General features: G+C 38.7%; 1 protein-coding gene across 1 annotated transcript in view; it reads right to left on the bottom strand.

The window, feature by feature from the left end:
• CEP295 (centrosomal protein 295) overlaps nucleotides 1-23,363 on the bottom strand; it is a 58,714-nt gene that overhangs the window by 12,664 nt on the left and 22,687 nt on the right. The window contains exons 11-18 of the mRNA XM_064365407.1: nucleotides 20,241-20,333; nucleotides 19,985-20,088; nucleotides 17,202-17,342; nucleotides 16,465-16,562; nucleotides 12,702-16,206; nucleotides 10,126-10,303; nucleotides 9,843-9,986; nucleotides 5,155-5,304 (exon numbers count right to left, since the gene is read on the bottom strand). Coding sequence (XP_064221477.1) covers nucleotides 5,155-5,304; nucleotides 9,843-9,986; nucleotides 10,126-10,303; nucleotides 12,702-16,206; nucleotides 16,465-16,562; nucleotides 17,202-17,342; nucleotides 19,985-20,088; nucleotides 20,241-20,333 — 4,413 coding nt within the window. The remainder of the gene's footprint in view (nucleotides 1-5,154; nucleotides 5,305-9,842; nucleotides 9,987-10,125; nucleotides 10,304-12,701; nucleotides 16,207-16,464; nucleotides 16,563-17,201; nucleotides 17,343-19,984; nucleotides 20,089-20,240; nucleotides 20,334-23,363) is intronic.

Below are 23,363 nucleotides of genomic sequence, written 5' to 3'. Positions count from 1 at the left end.
TGCCTGGTTTTAACTTCTTATCACTGACAACGGCACTGAAGAGGACAGCAAAGACAGTCTTGAAATGCCAATACCACCCTTCCCTCATCTCTAGGCAGTGGCCACATGGCGCAGAGAGAGAATCTGTATGCTTGGGGAAGGAGAGCACAGCCATTCTGGGACTTGGCATTGAAATCCAGTTTGGCCAGCACCAGGCAGAACTCAGCCAATGCCCATGGAGGGAGCATTAAGACCAGCCCTAGCCAGAGGGGAAGTGCCCACCCTGACAATTGGAAGCTGAGTTCTGGCACGTCCTGCCATTGTGGGCTAAATTTAGTGCTCTGGAGTCCTAATAAACTTGAAGGCCTATTTAGGCCACAAAGACTGCAACTCCTAGGCAAGTCCTAGTGTGTGCTGGGCTCAGAGCTTGTAGACTTGGGGGGTAACACGACCTAGTGAAAACCAGCTACGGTAGCGAAGGGAGTGCTTGTGCCACTCCTCCCCTAACCCCAGGCAGCACAGCTTACAGTTCTAAAAGAGACCCCTTCCTTCTGCTTGAGGAGAGAAGAGGGAAGAATAAAGAGGACTTTGTTTTGCAACTTGAATATCCACTCAGTTACAGAATAAGGCACTGGGCAGATCTGTGAGGTCCCCATACTAGGACCTAGCTGTTAGATGACATTTATAGACACATCCTAGGCTAGAAGGGAACATGCTGCCTTGAAGGGAAGGACCCAGTCCTGGCAGGATTCATCACCTGCTGACTAAAAAGCCCTTGGGTCCTAGCAGTGGTAGCCAGGCAGTATATGCCATGGGCCTTGGGCAAGGCTCTGAGACATGCTGGCTTCATGGCTTCATGTGTGACCCAGCATATTCACAGCTGTGGTGGCTATGAGAAGAGACTCCTTCTGCTTGAGAAAAGCAGAGGAAAGGACAAAGGGAACCTTGCCTTGCAGCTTAAGCACCAGCTTGGCCACAGTGGGGAACAGCACCAAGTGGGATCTTGGGGTCCCTGATTCCAGGCCTTGGCTTTTGAATGGCATCTCTGGATCTATCCTGGGTCAGAGAGGAGGAGGAAGCCCACTGCCCTGAAGGAAGAGTCCCATGCCTGGCAGCATTCACCAAAAGCTAACTGAAGAACCGCTGGGCCTTAAGTGGTTATCAGTGGTACCATGACAGTACTCTCCATAGGCCCGTGGCGGTGGTAGACAAGGGGAGAGATTCCTTTGCCTAAGTAAGTGGAAAGGACTTCGTGGTTTTGGTGCCAACTTAGCCAAATAGAGTACCAGGTAGAGTTCTAAAGATTCCAATTCCAGGCCCTGGCTCCTGGACAACACCTCTGGATTTACCCAGGGCCAATTGCCACTCTAAAGGGAAGGACGACTGGCTTCACCCCTTGCTGACTGTAGAGCTCTAAGGGCTTGAATGAACAAAGTTGGGAGCCAGGTAGTGGTTACAACGGGCCTTGGGCAAGACCCAATACTGTGCTGGCTCAGGTCTGGCCCAGCACAGTCCCAGAGATGATGGCTACAGTGGTGCTTGTGTCACCCCTCCCCCAGCTAAGCACAGAGAGAGAAAAACTCTATTTGTTTGGGAGACAGGAAGGTAAAGAATAAGAGTCTCTGCTTGGTAGTCCCGAAAATTCTTCTGGATCTTATCCAAGACCACCAAGGCAGTACATCTATGAGCCTGCAATAAATACAGTGATACAGTAGGACTGATATTAGACAAACTATTATCAATCTCACTCGTACTACTCTGAAAAACAGAAGAGAAGGGAGTACTTCCAAACTCATTCCACAAGGCCAGTATTGCCCTAATCCCAAAACCAGACAAAGACGCAGTAAAAGAAAATTTACAAGCCAGTATCTCTGATGAATACTGATGCAAAAATCTTCAATAAAATACTGGCAAATCGAATTCAACAACACATTAAAAAGATTATTCAGTCTGACCAAGTGGAATTTATCCCAGAGATGCAAGGATAGTTCAACGTATGCAAAACAAACAATGTGATACATCATATCAACAGAATGAAGGACAAAAACCATATAATCATTTCAACTGTTGCTGTAAAAGCATTTGACAAAATTCAACATCGCTTCATGATAAAACCCTTAACAAACTGGGTACAGAAGGAAATATCTCAACACAATAAAAACCATATATGAAAGACCCATAGCCAGTATCATACCAAATGGGGGAAAACCTGAAAGTCTTTCCTCTAAGATCTGAAACACAAGAATGCTCACTTTCACCACTGTTGCTCAACATATTACTGGTACTGGAAGTCCTAGCTAGGGCAATCACACAAGAGAAGGAAATAAAGGGCATCCAAGTTGGAAAGGAAGAAATCGAATTATCCTTGTTTGCAGATGACATGAGTTTATATCAAACCTAAAGACTCCACAAGAAAACTATTAGAACTCATAAATTCAGTATAGTTGCAGGATACAAAATCAACATATGAAAATCAGTACCATTTCTATATGCCAATAGCAAATGATTGGAAAAAGAAATCAAGAAAGTCATCCCATTTATAATAGCTACAAAGAAAATTAAATAGGAATTAACCAAAGAAGTGAAAAATTTCTACAACAAAAACTATAAAAGGTTGATGCAAGAAATTAAAGAGGACACACAAAAAATGGAAAGATATTCCATGTTCCTGGATTAGAAAAATCTCAACTACATTAGAAAAATGTCCATACTACCCAAAGCAATCTACAGATTCAATGCAATCCCTAAACCAATGACATTCTTCACAGAAATAGAAAAAAAATCTTACAATTTATATGGAACCACAAAAGACCCAGAATAGCCAAAGCTATCCTGAGCAAAAAGAACAAAACTGGAGGAATCTACCTAACTTCAAATTATACGACAGAGCTGTAGTAATCAAAGTAGCATGGTATTAACATAAAAACAGACCAATGGAACAGAATAGAGAACCCACGAACAATTTCATATATTGACTGTGTACTCAGTTTTGAGAAAGGTGCCAAGAACATACATAGGGGAAAAGAGAGTCTTTTCAGTAAATGGTGCTGGGAAAACTGGATATCCATATACAGAAGAATGAAACTAGACCTCTATCTCTCACCATATGCAAGAATCAAACCAAAATGGATTAAAGACTTAAATCTAAGACCATAAACTATGAAACTACTAAAAGAAAACATTGGGAAAACTCTCCAGGGTCATTGGTCTGGGCAAAGATTTCTTGAATGATACCCCATAAGCATAGGAAACCAAAGCAAAAATGGACAAATGGAATCACATCAAATTTAAAAGCTTCTGCACAGCAAAGGAAACAATCAACAAAGAGAAGAGACAACCCATAGGATGGGAGAAAATATTTGTAAACCACTCATCTGACAAGGGATTCATAACCAGAATATATAAGGAGCTCAAACAACTCTAGAAAAGAACCTAATTATCTGATTTTAAAAATGGGCAAAAAATCCAGGTATTTCTCAGAAGAAGAAATACAAATGGCAAACAGGCATATGAAAAGGTGCTCAACACCACTGATCACTAGAGAAATGCAAATCAAAGCTACTTTGAGATATTCTCCCAGTCCAGTTAAAATGGCTTTTATCCAAGACAGGTTTTGCAAAGATGTGGTGAGAGGGAACACTGTTGGTGGTAATGTAAATTAGTACAACCACCATGAAGAACAGTTTGGAGGTTCCTCAAAGTAAAAATATTGCTACCATATAATCCAGCAATCCTGCTGTTAGGTATAAACCCAAAAGAAAGGAAATCAGTATACTGAGGAGATATCTACACTCCCGTGTGGACTGCAGCACTGTTCACAATAGCCAAGATCTGGAAGCAACCTGTGTCCATCAACAAACAAATGGGTAAAGAAAATGTGGGATATATCACAATGGATTACTATTCATCCATAAAAAGGAACAAGATCACGTCGTTTGCAATAACTTGGATGGAACTGGAGGCTAATATGTTAAGTGAAATAAGCCAGGCACAGAAACTTCACATATTCTCACTTATTTGTGGGAACTCAAAATTAAGACAACTGAACTCAAGGAGATAGAGAGTAGAACGATGGTTATTAGAGGCTGGAATGCTTAGTCAGGGGTTGTGGGGGGAGTGGGGATGGTTAATGGGAACAAATAAGCAGTTAGAATAAATTATAGTATTTGATAGCACAACAGGGTGACTAGAGTGAATAACTTAATTGTACATTTTGCAGTAACTAAAACTATAATTCAATTGTTTATAAAAAAAAGTATAAATGCTTGAGGTGATAAATACCCCATTTACCATGATGTGAATATTACACATTGTATACCAGTATCAAACTGTCCCATATACCCATAAATATATATACCTACTATGTACCCACGAAAATTAAACATTGAAACAAAAGAACAACCTGTTTTATTTTAAAAAGTCAAAAATTATGGTTCACTGAAAATTATACCCTTTACAAGTTATTTTAATCCACAATTTAAAGAGATGTTAAAGTCAATCTTTTTTATAAACCCTCAAAAGAATATCTTTCATCTCTCGTTCCACTCAACTATAGATACAAGTTATCAATTATCTATGTAAACATACAGCTAAAATAAAAATAAATCTGGTGAGAAGATGCCTCACAACTAATGAACAAGTACTACAACTATGCGTTGTAGGATCAGTACAGAAGATTACATGTAAAATATCTTGTGCTATATATATATAAAAATTCGGAAGTGAGAAGATTAACATTGGCTGTCTTTCGGTGTTGGGCTTAAGCGATTTAAAGATTTCTCCTTGTAATTATCTTTATTTCCAAATATTTAAAAATAAACATAAACAGCTTATTTAGAATGCCCACATAGAACTTTTTTTTAAAAAAAAATTTAACAGTACTTACTTAGATATGGATTGTTACAAATAGGCTTAAACATAAATTTATACATGCTGCCAATTGTATAAAAATTATGTCTTGATAAACTTCTTACTGGTATTTATTTAATAAAACAATTTAAAAGCAAAATTACTCATTTAACAACGGCATAGAACAACACTATATGGGTGCATCATAAAGATGCCATTAACAGCAATAATTAAGATTATTTACCATTTTTCACCATTACAAATAACAAAGCAATAAATATCTGTTGTCCACATACCCTTGTGCATACAATTCCATTTATTTCTCACCTGCTTCATCATGGTCATCACCACAGACATTCTTGCCAACTGGCTGAAGACAACCAAATGCATCACAGGCCACTGGGCTCGCAAAGAAATTTTGTTCTCGGCTTATTGAGACTCTCAGGGGGTCTCTTTCTTGATAAACACCCGGTTTACCTGGGGGGAAAAAATGGAAAAAAGATGGAAAAAAGATTTCCACTTCAGTTTCTGGAACTATTAATAGCTAAAACTAAAATGGCAATTTAGATTATGGGTAGAAATCTAATCTCTTAAAGACTTAATATATATAGCAAGAAAATAATAACTACTTATCTTTCACAGTCAAGCTTTTACTTTATTTGTATTTAATCTTACTAAGTTTTTTTTCTTTTTGAGATGGAGTCTCACTCTGTTACCAGACTGGAGTGCAATAGCATGATCTCAGCTCACTGCAACCTCCTACTCCCGGGTTCAAGTGATTCTCCTGCCTCAGCCTCCCGAGTAGCTGGGATTACAGGCATGTGCCACCATGTCCAGCTAATTTTTGTACTTTCAGTAGAGATGGTGTTTCACCATGTTGGACAGGACGGTCTTGATCTCCTGACCTTTTGATCCACCTGCCTTGACCTCCTAAAGTGCTGGAATTACAGGTGTGAGCCACCAAGCCTGGTCTAAGTTTTTAATGATGCTGCTACCTCCCCACATCAGATTATGCCTCAGTATTCACTAATCACAAAAATAAAATTCCTGGAGAATTTACCAGTCATTATAACATGCATTCAAAATTTCTATATAAAGTTCGAAAATAACCACAATTTGTGGTATAAGAATCAAGATATGGTTTAGAAGAGAGGGGACAATAATTGGGAAGGTACAAGAGAAGTGTTTACTGGGTCCTCTAATGTGCCACTTCTTGACCTGGTGGTGTTTACATGGGTGTGATTATTACGGTGATAAACCACTGAAACAAACGTGATTTGTCCACCTCTTTGAAGGTTATATTTTGATAAAGCATCCAAGAAAAACTTAGTAACTAAGGGCACCGGCACTACAAAAGGAATACATGCAGCAGGAAACTAAAAACAGAATATTTAAGACTATGTACTTGGAAGAGTTACCTCCCTCTCCTGAGATCCCTGTCCATCAACATCATCCCCCAAAGAGATTAAAGGTTTATTCTCTGGAGAAAGTGAATCTGATATACTCTGGATTCCAGGAGATCAGGCACAGAAAGGAGGCAAGAGTGGAAGGGGTGACAGAATGCCATAAGGAAATCAGAGGGTATTAAAACAAAGTCTGCATCCTCAATCCAGATCTCCTAGATCTGGCTCCATAATATCAACAGCCAGGCTTACATAAAGCTTAGAAGGTATTTCTTTAGAGAAACTAGTACGCTCCCTTCAAGGAATCAAACTAAAGACACTAAGGTGATAGTCCTCACTACAAAGCCGTACTTTTTTCCAATAAAGTCCAACAGCACATATGGCCCCTCACTCCCAGAGAACCTCCAACTGGCCTTTTAGCATCCTGTACAAATATGAAGATACTAGAAGAAAGGTTCTAAAGTATAAGACAGAGACAACAAAAAATGAAACAAAAAAACTCAAATAGAAAATACAAATACCCAAACAAGAAAACCCACTATAAATATTTTAAGTAGATAATATTCTGCATCCATGAAACTATAGCAGGATGCTATAAAAAAAGGAAAATAATCAGAGAAAAAGAGTAACCTTTTAGAAACTACAATCTGACAATCAAAAGTTCAAAAGAAAAGTTAGAAGACACAGTTAAGAAAATTTGTCCAGAACACGAAACCAAAAGAAAAGAAAAAGAAATGAACTATAAGGAAGGGAAGAAAAAATTGGAAGATTAATGTAGATCAGCACTTCTCAACATTATTTTAATCATCCCTTAAGGAGTTTCAAATTGCCCCTACCTCCATTCAGTTTTAACAACCACAAATACACTATATATCTGTTTATGTATATTTGTGCTTTGTACATACAAATAGTTTTTTTCACCTCCCCAAGAACCAATTTTTATCCCCTTGTGGGAAATAACACCCTTGTTAAGAATGCATGGCATGGTCCGTACAACTTCCAACTAAAAGGTGTTCCACAAAAAGAGAAAATAGCGCAAATTACCTGGAAAACTGTATTTAGAGGTATTTAACTGAAGTAGTAGAAAGAAGAAAGACACTTTAAAAAACTTTAAGCAAATGAAATAAAGAAGATAATTTACTACACAAAAAAAGGTTTACACAAAGAAAATATAATCACATAAAATACTAATGGACTCAGCAGCAAAAGAGATCTACATATTACCATGATGACAATTTAGCTTATTTTTTGCTTAAACACACTGCAACTAGAGAAGTAAATACAAGAAACACTTAAAAAGACTTGAAAAGTAACTGCCTTTTCGAGGCAGTGGTATTAAAGGGTGAGTGGTATTAAAGGGTGTTGTAGGAGGCAGGAAGAACTGCTGTTTCATGTTATACCTTTGAGCACTATTTCCCTTTTTAAATTGCTTGCATGTAATATGATGAAAAAAAGTATTACCCTAAGAAGTATGCTAAAGGCTATGATGAGAACTCCCAAGACTTCATGAGACGGAAACTTAAAAGAGTTTACCAAGCAAATGACACTTACTAAGTCTTGAAGGGAGGAAGAGAAAGATCATGAGGGCCTGGTAGTTCACTTACCAGGGGTTTTGGTAGGGATTTTAGTTCACCTACCTAGGGATTTTGACTTATTTATTAGACTTATTCCTAGACTTAAACAACTGCAGTTTTAAATAGGGAGAAACAGAGGGAGATTACTCTGAATACATCACTGAAAAATGGATTGCAGTAAAGCAAGACTGGAAATTGGGAAACAATGGGAGTTGTAGCAACTATCCAAGAAAAAAACAATAGCCTAAATTAAATAAATGGTATTGGGAATGGAAAGATGGGGACATATTCAGGAGTTCAAAAAGTAGAAGATTTGGTGATTTATTTGGTATTAGGGAAGTAATGATAAGGGAAGGGCCAAAACTTGACATCTGGGTACTATTCACTGAAAAAAGAAGGCTAAAGGCTAAAGCGGTGAAGGTAAGGGAATACATGGATTTCCCTTTTAGACAAAGTGACATTATTGCAGTCTCAAACATGATTCATTAAATTACAGGAACCAGGATGAGAATTTCCCAATGCTCATTCTGAATTAGGGAAAGTATTAATCAATTCCCTATCAGTTGTGATTTGTTGAACAGTGTGACAGGAGAACAGCTTCCAAAGCCTAGTAATAAAGGGGATATTTCTACCTTCCTTAATCCTTTCATTTAAAACATTTTTCTAAATCGTTTGCATTCCTATAAAATAATTTTTTTAAGACACAGTCTTGCTCTGTTGCCCATGTTGGAGTGCACTGGTATGACCACAGCTCACTGCAGCCTCAACCTCCTGGGCTCAAGTGATCCTCCAACCTCAGTCTCCCAAGTAGCTGGGACTACAGGTAAGTGCCACCAGATGGGTTTTCACCGTGTTACATGAGGCTGGTCTCGATCCTCTCATCTCAGCCTCCCAAAGTGCTGGGATTACAGGTATGAGTCACTGCACCTGGCATGCCTCCTTTAATTCTTTCAAATGATCAGAAACACAGGTACAATATTTTATAGCTAAAGAACGAAACAATATTAACATTACAACTTTTTTGTTCAACTACTATACTAATGAGGATATAACTTCTATGTACCTTTCTATTGACAAAGCTAATTTTCTCCTTTAAAAAATAATTTATTTTGATAAATTTGATTGAGAAAATTTAGTGAATCTGAATTCTAAAAATAATTATGAAATTCACATAAGACTTTTTATTAAAAATTGCAGGGATGGGTTTTTTTTTCCTGACACCTGGATGTAGAAAGTAGTACAGTGAAGAAACATATCTGTTGATATTGACCATAAAGCCAGGATATAAGCATAATAATCCTATAAAAATACAAGAAAAGAGCAGTGAAGGTAGGAAAGTAGAAGGTGATAAAGGGAAAGAGAAAAAAAAAACCTGAGTGTATCCTAAAGAAACACATTTAGAAGACAGACATTAAAGGAAGAGGGAATAACAGTGTCAGAACATGGAAAATCAAAAAATTTTTGTCTACAATAAGTTGGTTTCGCCATATACAAGATAAAGAAACTACATAGTCATAGTTATTACCAATGCCACATTTAAGTCCAACTTTTAAATATGGTTTACATAAACCATTTCTTCCTTTTCATGAAAGTCAGTCTAGGTTTCTTTTTCTTTTTTTTTCCATCTTCCTTTCCTGCTATAACTTAACAAAAAACATTTAGCACTCTGCAAAAATGTAGGCCAGGTATGGTGGCTCATGCCTGTAATCCCAGCACTTTGGGAGGCTGAGGAGGACAGATCACCTGAAGTCAGGAGTTCAAGACCAGCCTGGCCAACATGGTGAAACGCAGTCTCTACTAAAAACACAAAAAATAGCTGGGTGTGGTGGTGGGCATCTTCAATCCCAGCTATCTGGGAGGCTAAGACAGGAGAATCACTTGAACCCAGAAGGCAGAGGTTGCAGTGAGCTGAGATCATGCCATTGCATTCTAGCCTGGGCAACAGAGTGAGACTCCATCTCAAAAAAAAAAAAAAAAAAAAAAGGTAGAAAACTGGCAAATTATTTAAAATTATTGTTTTATCAAACCACCTATTTACCTAGCATAGAAGTTCTGCCACTTGCTGGTGACTCTGCTTCTTGTATAGCACTAAGTTCATGCTGGTTTAAGTCCAAACCATATTTGACTCTTGCTAGAGGTGGCTTTGAGGATCTTATCCCGAGTTCTTTTTCCAGATGCTCCCCTATTAAGTCAATGACAAAGTTGGGTACAATAAAAAAATCTATTAACATACTTTTAACTTTTCTTCAACTAGCAAGCTACAGGGGACGTAAACAAGGAATAACCAGTGGAATAATAACAATAAAACACAATTATCTTACCACTTTGCTTGGCACTAGAATCTTCTGAAACCAGCTGATTATCATCAGAGTTGTTCCTATCTGTATGCCTAATGTCTTCCTGATCATTTCCTGCTAGGTCTTGTATGTTAGGAAACCATTCTTTGAGCTGCCCCATCTTCTGAGTTTTTAAATCATTTCCAACTGTGGGCTTACTTATCTGAAAAAGTGGAGATGAGGGTGGGGAAACACAAGTTGGGGGATCATGTGACAAATTCTTCATTAGATGTATATCTTTCAGCTGGGTGTGGTGGCTCACACCTGTAATCCAAGCACTTTGGAGGCCAAGGCGGGCGGATCACCTGAGGTCGGGAGTTCAAGACCAGCCTGACCCACATGGTGAAACCCCGTCTTTATTTATAAAAAAGATTTATATCTCCCTTCTTAAATTAGAATGTCAACCAAATAAATAGTTCCATCAATCACACTTTACAATTTTATCTATATATAAAAAATAAGATTGCTTCTAATGCCAAAAGGATAGTATTTCCATTGAAAATAAAACCATTTGGCCGGATACAGTCGCTCATGCCTGTAATCCCAGCACTTTGGGAGGCTGAGGCGTGCAGGTCACCTGAAGTAAGGAGTTCGAGAAAAGCCTGGCCAACATGGTGAAATCCCGTCTCTACTAAAAATACAAAAATTTGCTGGGCGTGGTGGTGCGTGCCTGTAATACCAGCTACTCAGGAGGCTGAGGCAGGACAATCACTTGAACTGGGAGGCGGAGGTTGTAGTGAGCTGAGATTGCATCAACGTACTCCAGCCTGGGCAACACAGCAAAATTGTCTCAAAAAAAAAGGAAAAGAAAAAAAAAGAAAGAAAATAGAACCACTCACAGCCTTGGACTTAAAAACTTAGCCTCTGGCCAGGTGCAGTGGATCACACCTGTAATCCCAGCACTTTGGGAGGCTGAGGTGGGTGGATCGAGAGGTCAGGAGATGCAGACTTTCCTGGCCAACGTGATGAAACTGGGTCTCTACTAAAAATACAAAAATTAGCTGGGCATGGTAGCACATGCCTGTATTCCCAGCTACTTGTGAGGCTGAGGCAGGAGAATTGCTTCAACCAGGCAGTTGGAGGCTACAGTAAGCCACGGCACCACTGCACTCCAGCCTGCCGACAGAGCGAGACAACAACCAACCAACAACAACAACAACAACTTAGCCTCCATTGCATCTTTCCATAAGAGATTACATTTGAGTATCTCCTTCTGCTTCTCCTTCGTCATTACTTTCCCTTAAATGACCAGTAAATCTCTAGACGTCAACCCTTCCTGAACCCAACTCAAGCTTCTTCTCAATATCAAAGGTTTTGTAGAATTCTATTTAGACTAAATAATAAATTTAGGAGTAGCCTTTTATTTATTTTTTTGAGATAGGGTCTCCCACATTGCCCAGGTGGAAGTACAATGGCATAATATGGCCAACTGCAGCCTCAACCGCCTGGGCTTAAGATATCCTCCCACCTAAGCCTCCAGAGTAGCTGGGACTAGATTTACATGCTACCACACCTGGCTGGTTTTTGTATGTTTTGTAGAGACAGGGTTTTGCCATGTTGCCCAGGCTGGTCTCGAACTCCTGGGCTCAGGGGATCCACCTGGCATGGCCTCCCAAAGTGTTGAGATTACAGGTCTGGATCACCACGCCCAGCAGAAGCGGCCTTTTAAAATAAAATGGATACATTCAAATTTAGAACACACTCGTCTCCCAGGTAGGGCAACTATAAATGAGTCACCGGGCCAGAGTCTTATGAACAATTCAGATACAAGCAGCAGGTCCAGCTGTACGTCAGCCTAAAATCATGCTAGTTTTGCAACATGTAATAATAGTGTCACTTGAGAAAAAAGATAGTATTGATGTAAATTTGGATATTAAATGTCAGCAAAGAGCACAACGTCTGCAGCTACATAAGAGAAATTCTGCTAACCAGTTATTTTTATAATTTTAATCTTATAGTAAGCTTAAAATCCGTTAAAACAAAACTCCAAAATGAGAATCTACACTGTTTTGTGGTGTGTTTGCATTTGAAATTAATTGAGCTTTGGGCCATGTGTGGTGGCTCACACCTGTAATCCTAGCACTTTGAGAGGCAGAGGTTGGTTAGGGACTAACCTGGCCGACATGGCAAAGCCCAGTCTCTACTAAAAAAAAAAAATTACAAAATTTAGCTGGGCATGGTGGCACACAGCTGTAAACCAAGTTACTCAGGAGGGTAAAGCACAAGAATCACTTAAACTCAGGAGACAGACGTTGCAGTGAGCCAACATGGTGCCACTGCACTTCAGCCTGGATGACAGAGCAAGACCTTGTTTCAAAAAAAAAAAAAGTAAAATTAAAAAAAATGAAATTAATAGGGCTTCATGTAACTTTTCACCTCATAAACACCATGTGGGTAGATCATTTTTGTTTTAATTTCCACATTATTTAGGGTAGAAAATCAAAGCACAGTTGAGGTCAAACTACTTATTCTCTATTACTAAAAACTTGTAATCCTATTATTTAAAACTAATGTGGGTTTAAACGTCTATTGTTTCATTATTATTCAGGTTTAAAACATACCTGACTGTCTTTAAGGAAATCCTTCAAAGTCTCTTCATGTTTCTGTATCTGCTGCTGCAATGCTGTTTGTTTCCGTACAAGCAATTTTTCTTGGGTTTTCTGGCTATAAGGCAGAACTTCTCTTTGTAGTTCCAGCTGCTTCTGAAGTCCCAAGTTATCTTGCTGGGCTAAGACAGGCTGTGAAAAACTCAAGGGTCTATCTTGAAATGCTGGGATCACAGGATCATTTGGGGGAGCTGCACGTTCATTATGGGATGAGTATAATTCACAAGTGCTTTTAGGTTTAGTTTCTGCAAAAGGTAGTGGAATAAATGAATGCTCCGTTTCCTTGGATAGAAACAAAGAGGGGATGGTATGCTCGGCAGATTCACTTTTGTTCAACTTTGTTTGTTTGTTTAAAGGCAGTTCTTCCTGGGGTTTCTCGTAAGAATACATCACTTCCCTTTGTCCATCCAATTGAGCTGTCAAATTATCTTCCTGAGGCAGAATAGGCTGTGATAAACTCAAAAGTCTATCCTGTAATCCTGGGATCTCAGGATGACCTGAGGGAACAGTATCATTACTTTTGGTTGGGAGAGACTTCTGGGTTCTTTCAGAGTCAGCAACAGGCAGTACTATCTGGGATAGAAATGAAGAGGAGCTAATTTGTTCAGATGATACTGTTTTCTCCAATTCACTTAATCTTTGCAAAAGCAATTCTTCTTGGACTTCTTGACTAGATCGAATGGCTTTCTTCTGTGTATCTAACTGTTGCTGAAGTGCCTGCAAATCACCATCGTGAGACTGGATAAAATGCTCAGAAGATACCTTTTCCTTAAATGTACATGGTTTTGACAAAATCAATTCTTTCTGGGTTTTCTCAATAGAAGGAAGGAAATCTGTCTGTGCATGCAAGTGTTCTTCAAGTGCAATCAAATCATCTTGTTGAGGTAAAACAACATGTGATAAACCCAAAAGCCCATCAGGCAATCCTGATATCTCAGTGTGACCTGAGGATACCATATTATCACCATTAATTGAACATGGTTCTTGGTTTCTTTCAGATTCAGTAAGAGGTAATGAGGCGAATGAATGCTGTGGTATTAGGGGTAAGGAAGAGGTGTCAACCTGCTTGGGAGATATTCTTCCCTCCCATTCACTCTGTTTATGTAAAATTAATTTTTCCTGAGCTTCTTGTCTAGCTAGAATGATGGCTTCTCTCTGTGTAGCTAACTCTTCTTGAAGTGCCTTCAAATTATCTTGTTGAGGCTGGATAAGTTGTGATATCCTCAAAAGTCTATCCTGCAACTGTGGGATCTGAAGATGGGTTGAAGAAATTTTACTTTCAGTTTCTGTTGAAAGAGGTTCCAGGATTGTGCCAGACTCAGCTGAAGCTAATGAAGTAAATGAAAGCTGTACCAACTGGGGTACGAAGGAAGATGAGCCAGTTTGTTCAGAAGATGGATTTTCTTGGGTTTTCCGGCTGAATTTCTCAGTGTCTAGCCATGCTTGGTGTTCCTCCAAATTATCTTGTAGAGGTAGTATATGTTGTGAAACTCTGAAAAGTCTTTCCTGAAATCTTGGGATGTTAGAACAGCTTAAAGGAAGGATACTGTCACTCTTGATTGACATACATTCCTGGAATCTCTCAGATTCATCTACCTGGGAAAGGGATGAAGAGGTGCCAGTCTGTTCAGAAGAAATTCTTTCCACCAATTCACTTTCTGTGTGTACAAATTCCTGAGTCCCTTCTTTAGCACCAAGTATTACTCTTTGTATCTGTGACTGTTCTTGGAGTATTGTCAAATTTTCTTCCTGTGGCAATCTATGCTGTGGAAAACTAAGAGACTTATCTTGAAATGTTGGGATTATCAAATGACTGGAGGGAACTACATTCTGCTTCTCAGATAAATAAAGCTCCTGAATTCTCCTAGGCTCAGCTTTAGCAGAAGCTTGTGAAGCAACTGAATGTTGAACCACCACTGGTGAGGATGAAAACCTCACCAGCCCAGACTCACTGTCTCCTGAATCTCTTTGTCTATGTAAGAGTAATGCCACCTGAGCTTCATGCCGAGCCTGAAGAGTATCCCTCTGTTTAGTCAATTGTTCTTGGAGCAACTTCAAACTATCATGTAGGGGTAGGAACTGCTGTAGGAAACTCAAAGACCTATCCTGAGATTTGGGGATGTCAGATTGGCATGAAACAAGTCCTTTCTCGCTCTTAGATGAATATTGCTCCTGGATTTTTCCAGGTTTTGTATCAGCAGAAGGTAGTGAAGTAAATGTATGCTGAGCTATCTGAAAAGGGAGAGAAGAGGGCTCAGACTGTTCAGAACATGCTCTTCCATCCAATTCACTCTGTTTATGTACACACAATACTTCCTGGGCTTCTCGCCTAGCCTGAAGGCTATCCTTCTGAATATTCAACTGCTCTTCGAGACATTTAAAATTATTTTGCTGTGATAAGATAGGCTGTGAAAAATTCACAAGCCTATCCTGAAGTTGTGAGATCACATGATGGTCTGAGGAAATTGCAGTATTATTCTTGGCTGGTGAAGATTCCTGGATGCTCCCCAAATCAGCTTTGGCAGAAGGCAATAAATCAGATGAATTGGGAGTTACCAAGGGAAGGAATACCGAGAGGCCAGTTTGCTGTTCCAATTCTTTCTGCTTGCACAAAAGCAACTGTTCCTGAGCTTCCTGTCTTGCCTGAAGAACTTTCTTCTGTAGGTCTAACTGTTCTTGGAGGGCCTTCATATTATCTTGTTGGGCTGTGATATTCTCTGAGGGTAGCAAATGCTTATCATGCATTTGGTTGATGATAGAATGGCTTGTGGAAACTGTACCTTTCCTCACGGTTGAAAAGGGTTCTTGCATTTTTCCTGATTCAACTTTAACAGGCGGAGAACTAAAAGAATGCTGAGGTACTAGTGGTATAAATGAAGAAGGTTCAGTTGGCTTGGAAGACGTATTTTCACTATTCTCTGAGAATATCTGTTGGGAATCTAAACTTTGAAAAGCTGTTACCCTAAATGTTTCAGATATTTTTCTAGCATCCTGTGATATTAGCTGCCTGTCACGTGACAAAGCCCTTGAAGGTGTCTCAGAATCTTCAGGGACCAATTTATAGTCTCTCTGTTGTGTTTCAGTCTGAGAGAACTGCATTAAATGTTCTTGTGATTTTAAAGATTGATTGGTTAAAATATTTGAAACGCCTAATGTTTCTGTTGCTTCCACTTGTCTTTGTGGAAAGTGACTTTGTCTGGCTACCTGAAAATGACCTTGTTCTAATCTGGAGGTCTGTATAGGATGTATGGGTTGGTATTTGTTAGGACTCAACTTGAGTCTCTGACCTTGATCCCAATGCTCTGATACAGCAGTTGGTCTCTCAGATTTCCATGATGGCACTGATATAGTAGAATCAGTTTTCAATGATGGAGCTGACATCAGTGGGCACCTTCCTTTTAACACAGTTTGATATTCAAGTAATCGTTTCCTGGCTGTTTCAACAGACTGCCTGTGTAACCTAACAAAAACAAAAGAAAATAATAACTCTTTTTTAATGAAAAATAAAAGCCCATATCTATACATTAAATTTAACCAACAGTAATCTAGGGTTGGCAATACTCATGGTGAAAAATTACACTCACATTGTCCTTTAAGAATGGCAGTTCTATATGCCATAGTTCTAAGGAAATCCAAATTAGATCATCATTAAACAAAATAATAAATCTTAAAAATGCAGCCACATACAATCTCATATAAATTATACCCTAGCTAATACCTGTTTCGTTGTAAAAGCTGATGTTGATAGTTACGGATCAATTGCCTATGACTGTCTTCATCAGAAATTACAGTGCATGATGCTGGAACAATGCCAACCTAATAAAAGACAAAGTTACTAATTAAAAGGCAAATTTAGAAATAAGTACTAAAGTATTTTTACAAACAGTTCTATAATTGTAAACTTCTATACAGCTTCCATTAGTAAGAAGTAAACTAATCTGTCATTCTCCTTTAGTGCCCATCCAAAAGCTCGATGTACTCATTACCTACAAACCATGGTCATATCTATTAATATCCTATAGAAACTGAAAGACGAAAGCTGTAACTGGGCAAATTTATTATATATACATACATTATATTAAAAAAAGACCAAATATGAATTACAAAGGCATTTTACTTTTCTTTTTTTGAAATGGAGTCTCACTCTGCAACTTCCACCTCCTGTGTTCACGTGATTCTCCTGCATCAGCCTCCTGAGTAGCTGGGATTACAGGCATGTGCCATCATGTCCAACTAATTTTTTATTTTTAGTAGAAATGGAATTTCACCATGTTGGCCAAGCTGGTCAACTTCTGACCTGAAGTGATCTGTCTCGGCCTCTCAAAATGCTGGGGTTACAGGCGTGAGCCACCGCACCCAGCCGACCATTTCCCTTTTCTAAATGCTACGAGTGCTCCTATTTTCTTGCCCCGTCACCAAAAGATCTATATAGTGATGAGATTTTCTGCATCCTACCCCAGTCTGTTGAGTAGTTTTTTTTCTTTTTTCTTCTTCCAGCTGAGCCCTGAAGCAGTCAGTTTCTAATCTCAATTTCTGCTGTTCAATTTGTTCAAGTAATTCCAACTGCTTTTGTTTCTGCTCTTCTATTTCCATTATCTAGGTAACAAAAATACTATTGATCTATTAACAACAAACTCATAAGAAGGGAAAGCTAATACACATTCCATTTAAAAGAAGAAGGTTTCTTCACCAAGTGTACTAATTTTCAAAGAAGTAAGTAGTGATGCTTCATCTCTGTTATTGTCACTGACAGACTGAGGATGGGAGTAAAAGATGGGAAAACGGAAAAAGAGAAAAAGGGAGAGAAGTAAAAAAAGGCAGAAGGAAACAAAAGCATAAATACATTAACTATTTCTACTTTCTGAGAGCACAGGGAAACCCTGATCACCACTGAAGAACTACTTAGAAGCAGCAAATGATGTACCGCCAAATTCTATCTTCACACACTTAATAGTATAAATAATGAGTACAGAAATTAAATATCAAGGCCTCCTAAAATACTTTAATTTCTTAGCCATACCCATTAAGAGGTATAGTTATCTAGAAGCAATGAACAACAGTCTGTGTCTTTTTTGTCAGGCATGGAAGAGAAGAAAATGGCAGAAAGATAACACAAACTCTAATATATATAAGCATACTTACATTCTAAGCAATATGAACATGTTTGAGTAACTATGAGTTTCATGAGGACAAAACTAGTCTGCCAAATCTAGCACCTCAGTCCCTTCTGATCTGCAATTTAGCTTTTGTGGTTTAATTACTCAGGGTTAACAGCAGCCAGAAAATATTAAATGGAAAATTCCAGAAATAATTCATAAGTTTCAAATTATGCACTGTTCTAAGCAGTGTGATTAAATCTTGCACTGTCCTGCTGAAACAAGAATAATCCCGTTGTGCAGCATATCATGCTATAAACTCCATCAGGCCATTTGTTACTTAGTAGCCATCTTGGTTACAAAAACTTGCCTGTTGCAGCATCACAGTGCTTGTGTTCAAACAACTCTTGTTTTACTTCATAATGGCTCCAAAGCACAAGAGTAGTAATGCTGGCAGTTCAGACATATCAAAGAGAGGCTGTAAAGTGCTTCCTTTTAGTGAAAAGTTGAAAGTTCTCAATAAAGAAAGAAAAAAAATTGTACACTGATTGCTAAGATCTATGGAAGAGTAAATTTTCTATCAGTGGAATTATAAAGAAGGAAAAAAATTCGCCCACACTATATACAGGAATCAACACTATCCGCAGTTCAGTACTATCAGGCACCCACTAGGGGTCCAGGAACATATATCCTGTGGATAAGCAGGGACTACTATATAGTCCTTGATAGATAAAATATTTACTAAGTAAAAAAAGGAATGCACATTAAGTTTTATTATATAAAGAATAGCATTTCTACTAGAGATAATGAACAATGATCTTGTTTTCAAGATAAAAAAAAGTCTCGACCTGATTCTTTGCCTATTCCTAATTAGGCAACAGTGGCTTCAACTGAGTTCCTGTCTTCCTCTTCCTTACTTTCCCTCACGCATAGGAACCCCTGAATTTAGACTGTTTACAGTTCTGTAGTACACCTAGAACCATACTATCCATACAGTGGTTGCTAGCTATATGTGACTACTGAAATTTAATTAAAATTACATAAAACTTAAAATTCAGTTCCTCAGTTACACTAACTTTTTAAGAATTCAACAGCCCATGTGGCAAATAGATACATGCTGGACATAGATATAAAACATTTCCATCATCACAGAAAGTGCTACTGAACAATACTGTTCTAGACTATTGATGAGAAAATATATATATATATTTTTTTGAGACGAGTTTCACTCTGGTCGCCCAGGCTGGAATACAGTGGTGCAACCTCGGCTCACTGCAACCTCCACCTCCTGGGTTCAAGTGATTCTCATGCCTCAGCCTCCTGAGTAGCTGGAATTATAGGCACATACCACCACGCCCAGCTAATTTTTGTATTTTTAGTAGAGGCGGGGTTTTGCCATGTTGGCCAGGCTGGTTTTGAACTCCTGACCTCAGGTGATCCACCCACCTAGACCTCCCAAAGTGCTGGGATTATAAGCATGAGCCACCATGCCCGGCCTGAGAAAATATTTATCTGAGAAGAAATACTGGTGCAAGGAATTCTCACTCCCCAGCTGTATTTTTGAAAAAACTAACTAGGACTATAACCTGACTTGTTAGTAATAACCTCTGCCAGGAGGCGGAGGTTGCGGTGAGCTGAGATCGCGCCATTGCACTCCAGCCTGGGTAACAAGAGTGAAACTCCGTCCTAAAAAAAATTTTTTTTCCTCTGAAATATATTTTTAAAAAAAACCTGTAGGATTAAGAAGCCCATCTGAGTGTCTAATACTATGATAAGGACTTGTTAATTCAACATTTATTGTATACTTACTATGTACAAAGCATTGTATCAGAAACTGTGTAGGATAAACTCAATCTTTTAAAGAAGATAGCTTCTGCTTTTTAAAAGCTAGTAAGTTTTATAGGGAAGGTAAGACCCCTACAAATATATAAAATATAAAGCAGACACAGAAAGGATTGAATGAGTAGTATGAGCAAAGACAACATGCATTCTATCAGCTGAATGTCTGTGTAAGACAATGTCAAAAACATGATATCAAAAGTAGCCAGACATTAAGATAAATGTCATTAGTCAAACAAAATTATATAATAGTACCGAGCGGGGATGGGGAAATAAATCTTTAAAAATAAAAATTCAAATTACCTGTTTCTGCCTTGCTGACTTTCTAATCCTGGCTGCTTCTTCTTGAGGATGAAGCAGAACTGAACTCTGAGCTACAGTTGTGATAGGCAGAGTCTCTTTTATTTCTAAGGGAATGCCCCAAACAAAAATTAGTTTAAATAATTTAGAATTGTGACACCATTATAATGCCCTTTCTTAATATATCACATGTAATTTAATTCAAAGAAAAAGATTTGAGGAGTCAAATTTAATTTGAGGATGTGATAAAAAGAAATACCTTGTTCTTTTCCAGAGTTTGTACCACACGAAAGTGATTTATCTTCACTAGTAAGTGGTCCAGACTCAATTGTTAGTGTATCACTTTCAACAACTGTAACAGGTAATAACACTGTTATTATGAATATATCATCATTGTCAAGCTTAAATCAAAGCAAAATAACAAAATTCTGGTATTAACAAATTCAATCTAGGCCACCTGAATATCTCATTTAGTTAAGATCCAGTCACCTTCCTGATGATCAAATGTATTTCTCATTAAACCCAAGCATAATAATAAGACATGAAAGATTGAAATTGTGAAAACATGAAGAACTGATTTAAAAGATATGCTAAGGTTTCAAACACAGTGGAAAAGCATAACAAGAGTGAAAATAACAAGGAATCAAAGTTAAAAAAGAGGAGCTAATGAAATGTCAATGTATCTTTGATATCTAGATGCTAGAGTTTTTTTTTTTTTTCTAAAAAGTAATTTGTGAAACCAGAGCAGAGAAGGAAATTAAAGCAATTTGTTCTGATCATATTTGGGTAGCCAGATACTTGGCATGGAGCAGCCGTTTCTGTTCACTTCTTTATTCATTTGGCACCTACTTATGTGGTACATGCTGGGGACACCACAGTGAACGAGAGAAGGCTTCAGGGAGGCTTACAGAGTAGATAGCAGAACCATCATATAATTATCCCAGAGAAAATTATAAAAGTAGAAATCGTGACAAGTACTATATAAGAAAAGTGAAGGGTTATACAATAGAGTATAATAAATAACAACTCTCTGGGCAAGATGAAATTTCTCTGAGGAAATGACATTTAAGCAGACACCTGAAAGGTAAGGAAGAACCAGCCAGGTAAACTATGTGAAGATGTATAGGAGACTTTTCCAGACAGACCAACAGGTATAAAACGCCCCATGGGCCGGGCGCGGTGGCTCAAGCCTGTAATCCCAGCACTTTGGGAGGCCGAGGCGGGTGGATCACGAGGTCAAGAGATCGAGACCATCCTGGTCAACATGGTGAAACCCCGTCTCTACTAATACAAAAAATTAGCTGGGCACGGTGGCGCGTGCCTGTAATCCCAGCTACTCAGGAGGCTGAGGCAGGAGAATTGCCTGAACCCAGGAGGCGGAGATTGCGGTGAGCCGAGATCGCGCCATTGCGCTCCAGCCTGGGTAACGAGCGAAACTCCGTCTCAAAAAAAAAAAAAAAAAAAAAAACGCCCCATGAGGATAAAGACACAAACTTTGGCCCATTCAAGGAACTGAAAGATCAGTGTGCATGGGCTGTAGCCAGGCAAGGGGGAGAATAAAGCCAGAAGAGAATGGAGAAAGCCTCCTCATTATAGGCCCTTTATCAAAAGAACTTGGTCATGGATTGAATATGAGAGTCCCATTTTTTAGATTCCAATACCATATTCTCCGCAACTTCTCTGGTCACTCCTTTCACTGACTTTGCCATTTGCCCTTTCTCTAGCCATCTTCTAGATGCTAGAATCCCTCAAATGGTCTTATATGCCCTCTTTTCACTGAATTCTTTCCCCTCCAAGTGGTTTTCTATGTCCATGGCATTAAATATCATATATATGTCTAGATTCTAAATTTACCTCTTTTCCTTTAAACCATTCAATTAATTCAACAAATGTTAACTGCGCACCTATTTTGTACAAGGCAGTACTCCAGGCTTTGGGGACACAGCAATGTAGAAAATCAAAGCTCCCATCCTTATGCATAGGTGGGGTAGGCATTAAGATAATAAGCAAAATAAGCACCAAAGTCACTTTATTGCCCATCAGATATTGATAAGAGCTATGGGGGGAAAGCAGGGTAAAGGGGATAGGAAGTGAAAGGTGTGGAGGTCGGAGTAGAGGTGGGGAGGGGTAGAAGTGTGCCATTTTATATAGTCAGAAAAAACCTTACTGATAAAGTGATAGCTGAGTAAACATGTGAAAGAAGTGAAGAAGTGAGTCAAGGAAATACCCAAGAAAAAGAGAAGTCCAGCCAAAAAGACCAGCAGTTGCTAAGACCAGGAGCCCTATGTTTGCTATTTGAGAAACAGTGAGGAAGCTGGCATCTACCTTGCAGAAGATGAGAAGGCAGGTGTGGCAGGAAAAGGAAGTCAGAAGGGTAGTGAGTATGAGAGGAGCAGTGGTGGGTGTGTATATGTGCAGGTCACATAAGGCTTTGAAACCACTATACACTCTCTGTTTTTACTGAGTGAAACTGACAGGTATTGGAGGGCTTCAGCCAGAGGAATGACATGAGATTATTTGTTTTTAAGAGGTGTGTTAACAGACCATAATAGGTAGGTGCAAAGACTGATGATAGCAGGGTACTACAAGAATCTACCCTAGAAAATGAATGTGGCTTAAACTAGGATGTAGATGGTAAGAAATGGTTGGACTACGGATATATTTTGAGGGTGGGATCAACTGGATCAGCTAATAGCTTGGATGTAAGATACGAAAAGAGGGAACCAGAATGATTATAAGCTTTTCGGCTTGAGGGAATTAAAATACTGCCAGATGCTGACATGTGAAATACTGTAGGAAAAGCAGATGTGTGGTGGGGGGGGATATCAACAGTTCACTTCTGAATACACTGAAGATATTGTTAGATATACAAGAGATGATAAACAGTTAAATAAGTAAGTTGAGTTCAAACAGAAGGCCAAGACTAGACATATATCCTTGGGAGACATGAGTATATAGATGATAATGTAAAGTGTGACATTTGAGATCATCTAGGGAGTTTTGGCACAAAGAGAAGGGACTTACAGAATGAGCTGCAGGGGCAATGGTTAATCATTGTGGAGATGTGGATAAACAGCAAAGAAAATGAAAGAGGAAACAGTAAAGTAGGAAAACTGAAGGAAGAGACTGTCAAGAGGCCAAGGGAAGAAAATACTTCCAGACGGCTTCCTGTGGGACTCAGGAAAATCCAAAACCCAAATACAGACCATAAGTCACTTTTCTCAAAAGCACAGAAGCAAAACATTTCCATACAAATCCAATCACATTTTTAAAAGAATCCCCATCAAGGAGGTACTTGAATTGTATGTGAACAGATACATCATAACTTCTGGAAATATATTTAAGAGCCTATTTTTTCCAATCAAAAAATTATTTAAAATGA

Source organism: Aotus nancymaae, unplaced genomic scaffold (assembly GCF_030222135.1).
Source record: "Aotus nancymaae isolate 86718 unplaced genomic scaffold, 86718_ANA_hifiasm-v0.15.2.pri h1tg000059l, whole genome shotgun sequence".
In the NCBI taxonomy this organism is placed as follows: domain Eukaryota; kingdom Metazoa; phylum Chordata; class Mammalia; order Primates; family Aotidae; genus Aotus; species Aotus nancymaae.
The sequence above is the reverse complement of the archived record's forward strand: the minus strand, read 5'-3'. Positions and strand labels throughout refer to the sequence as shown.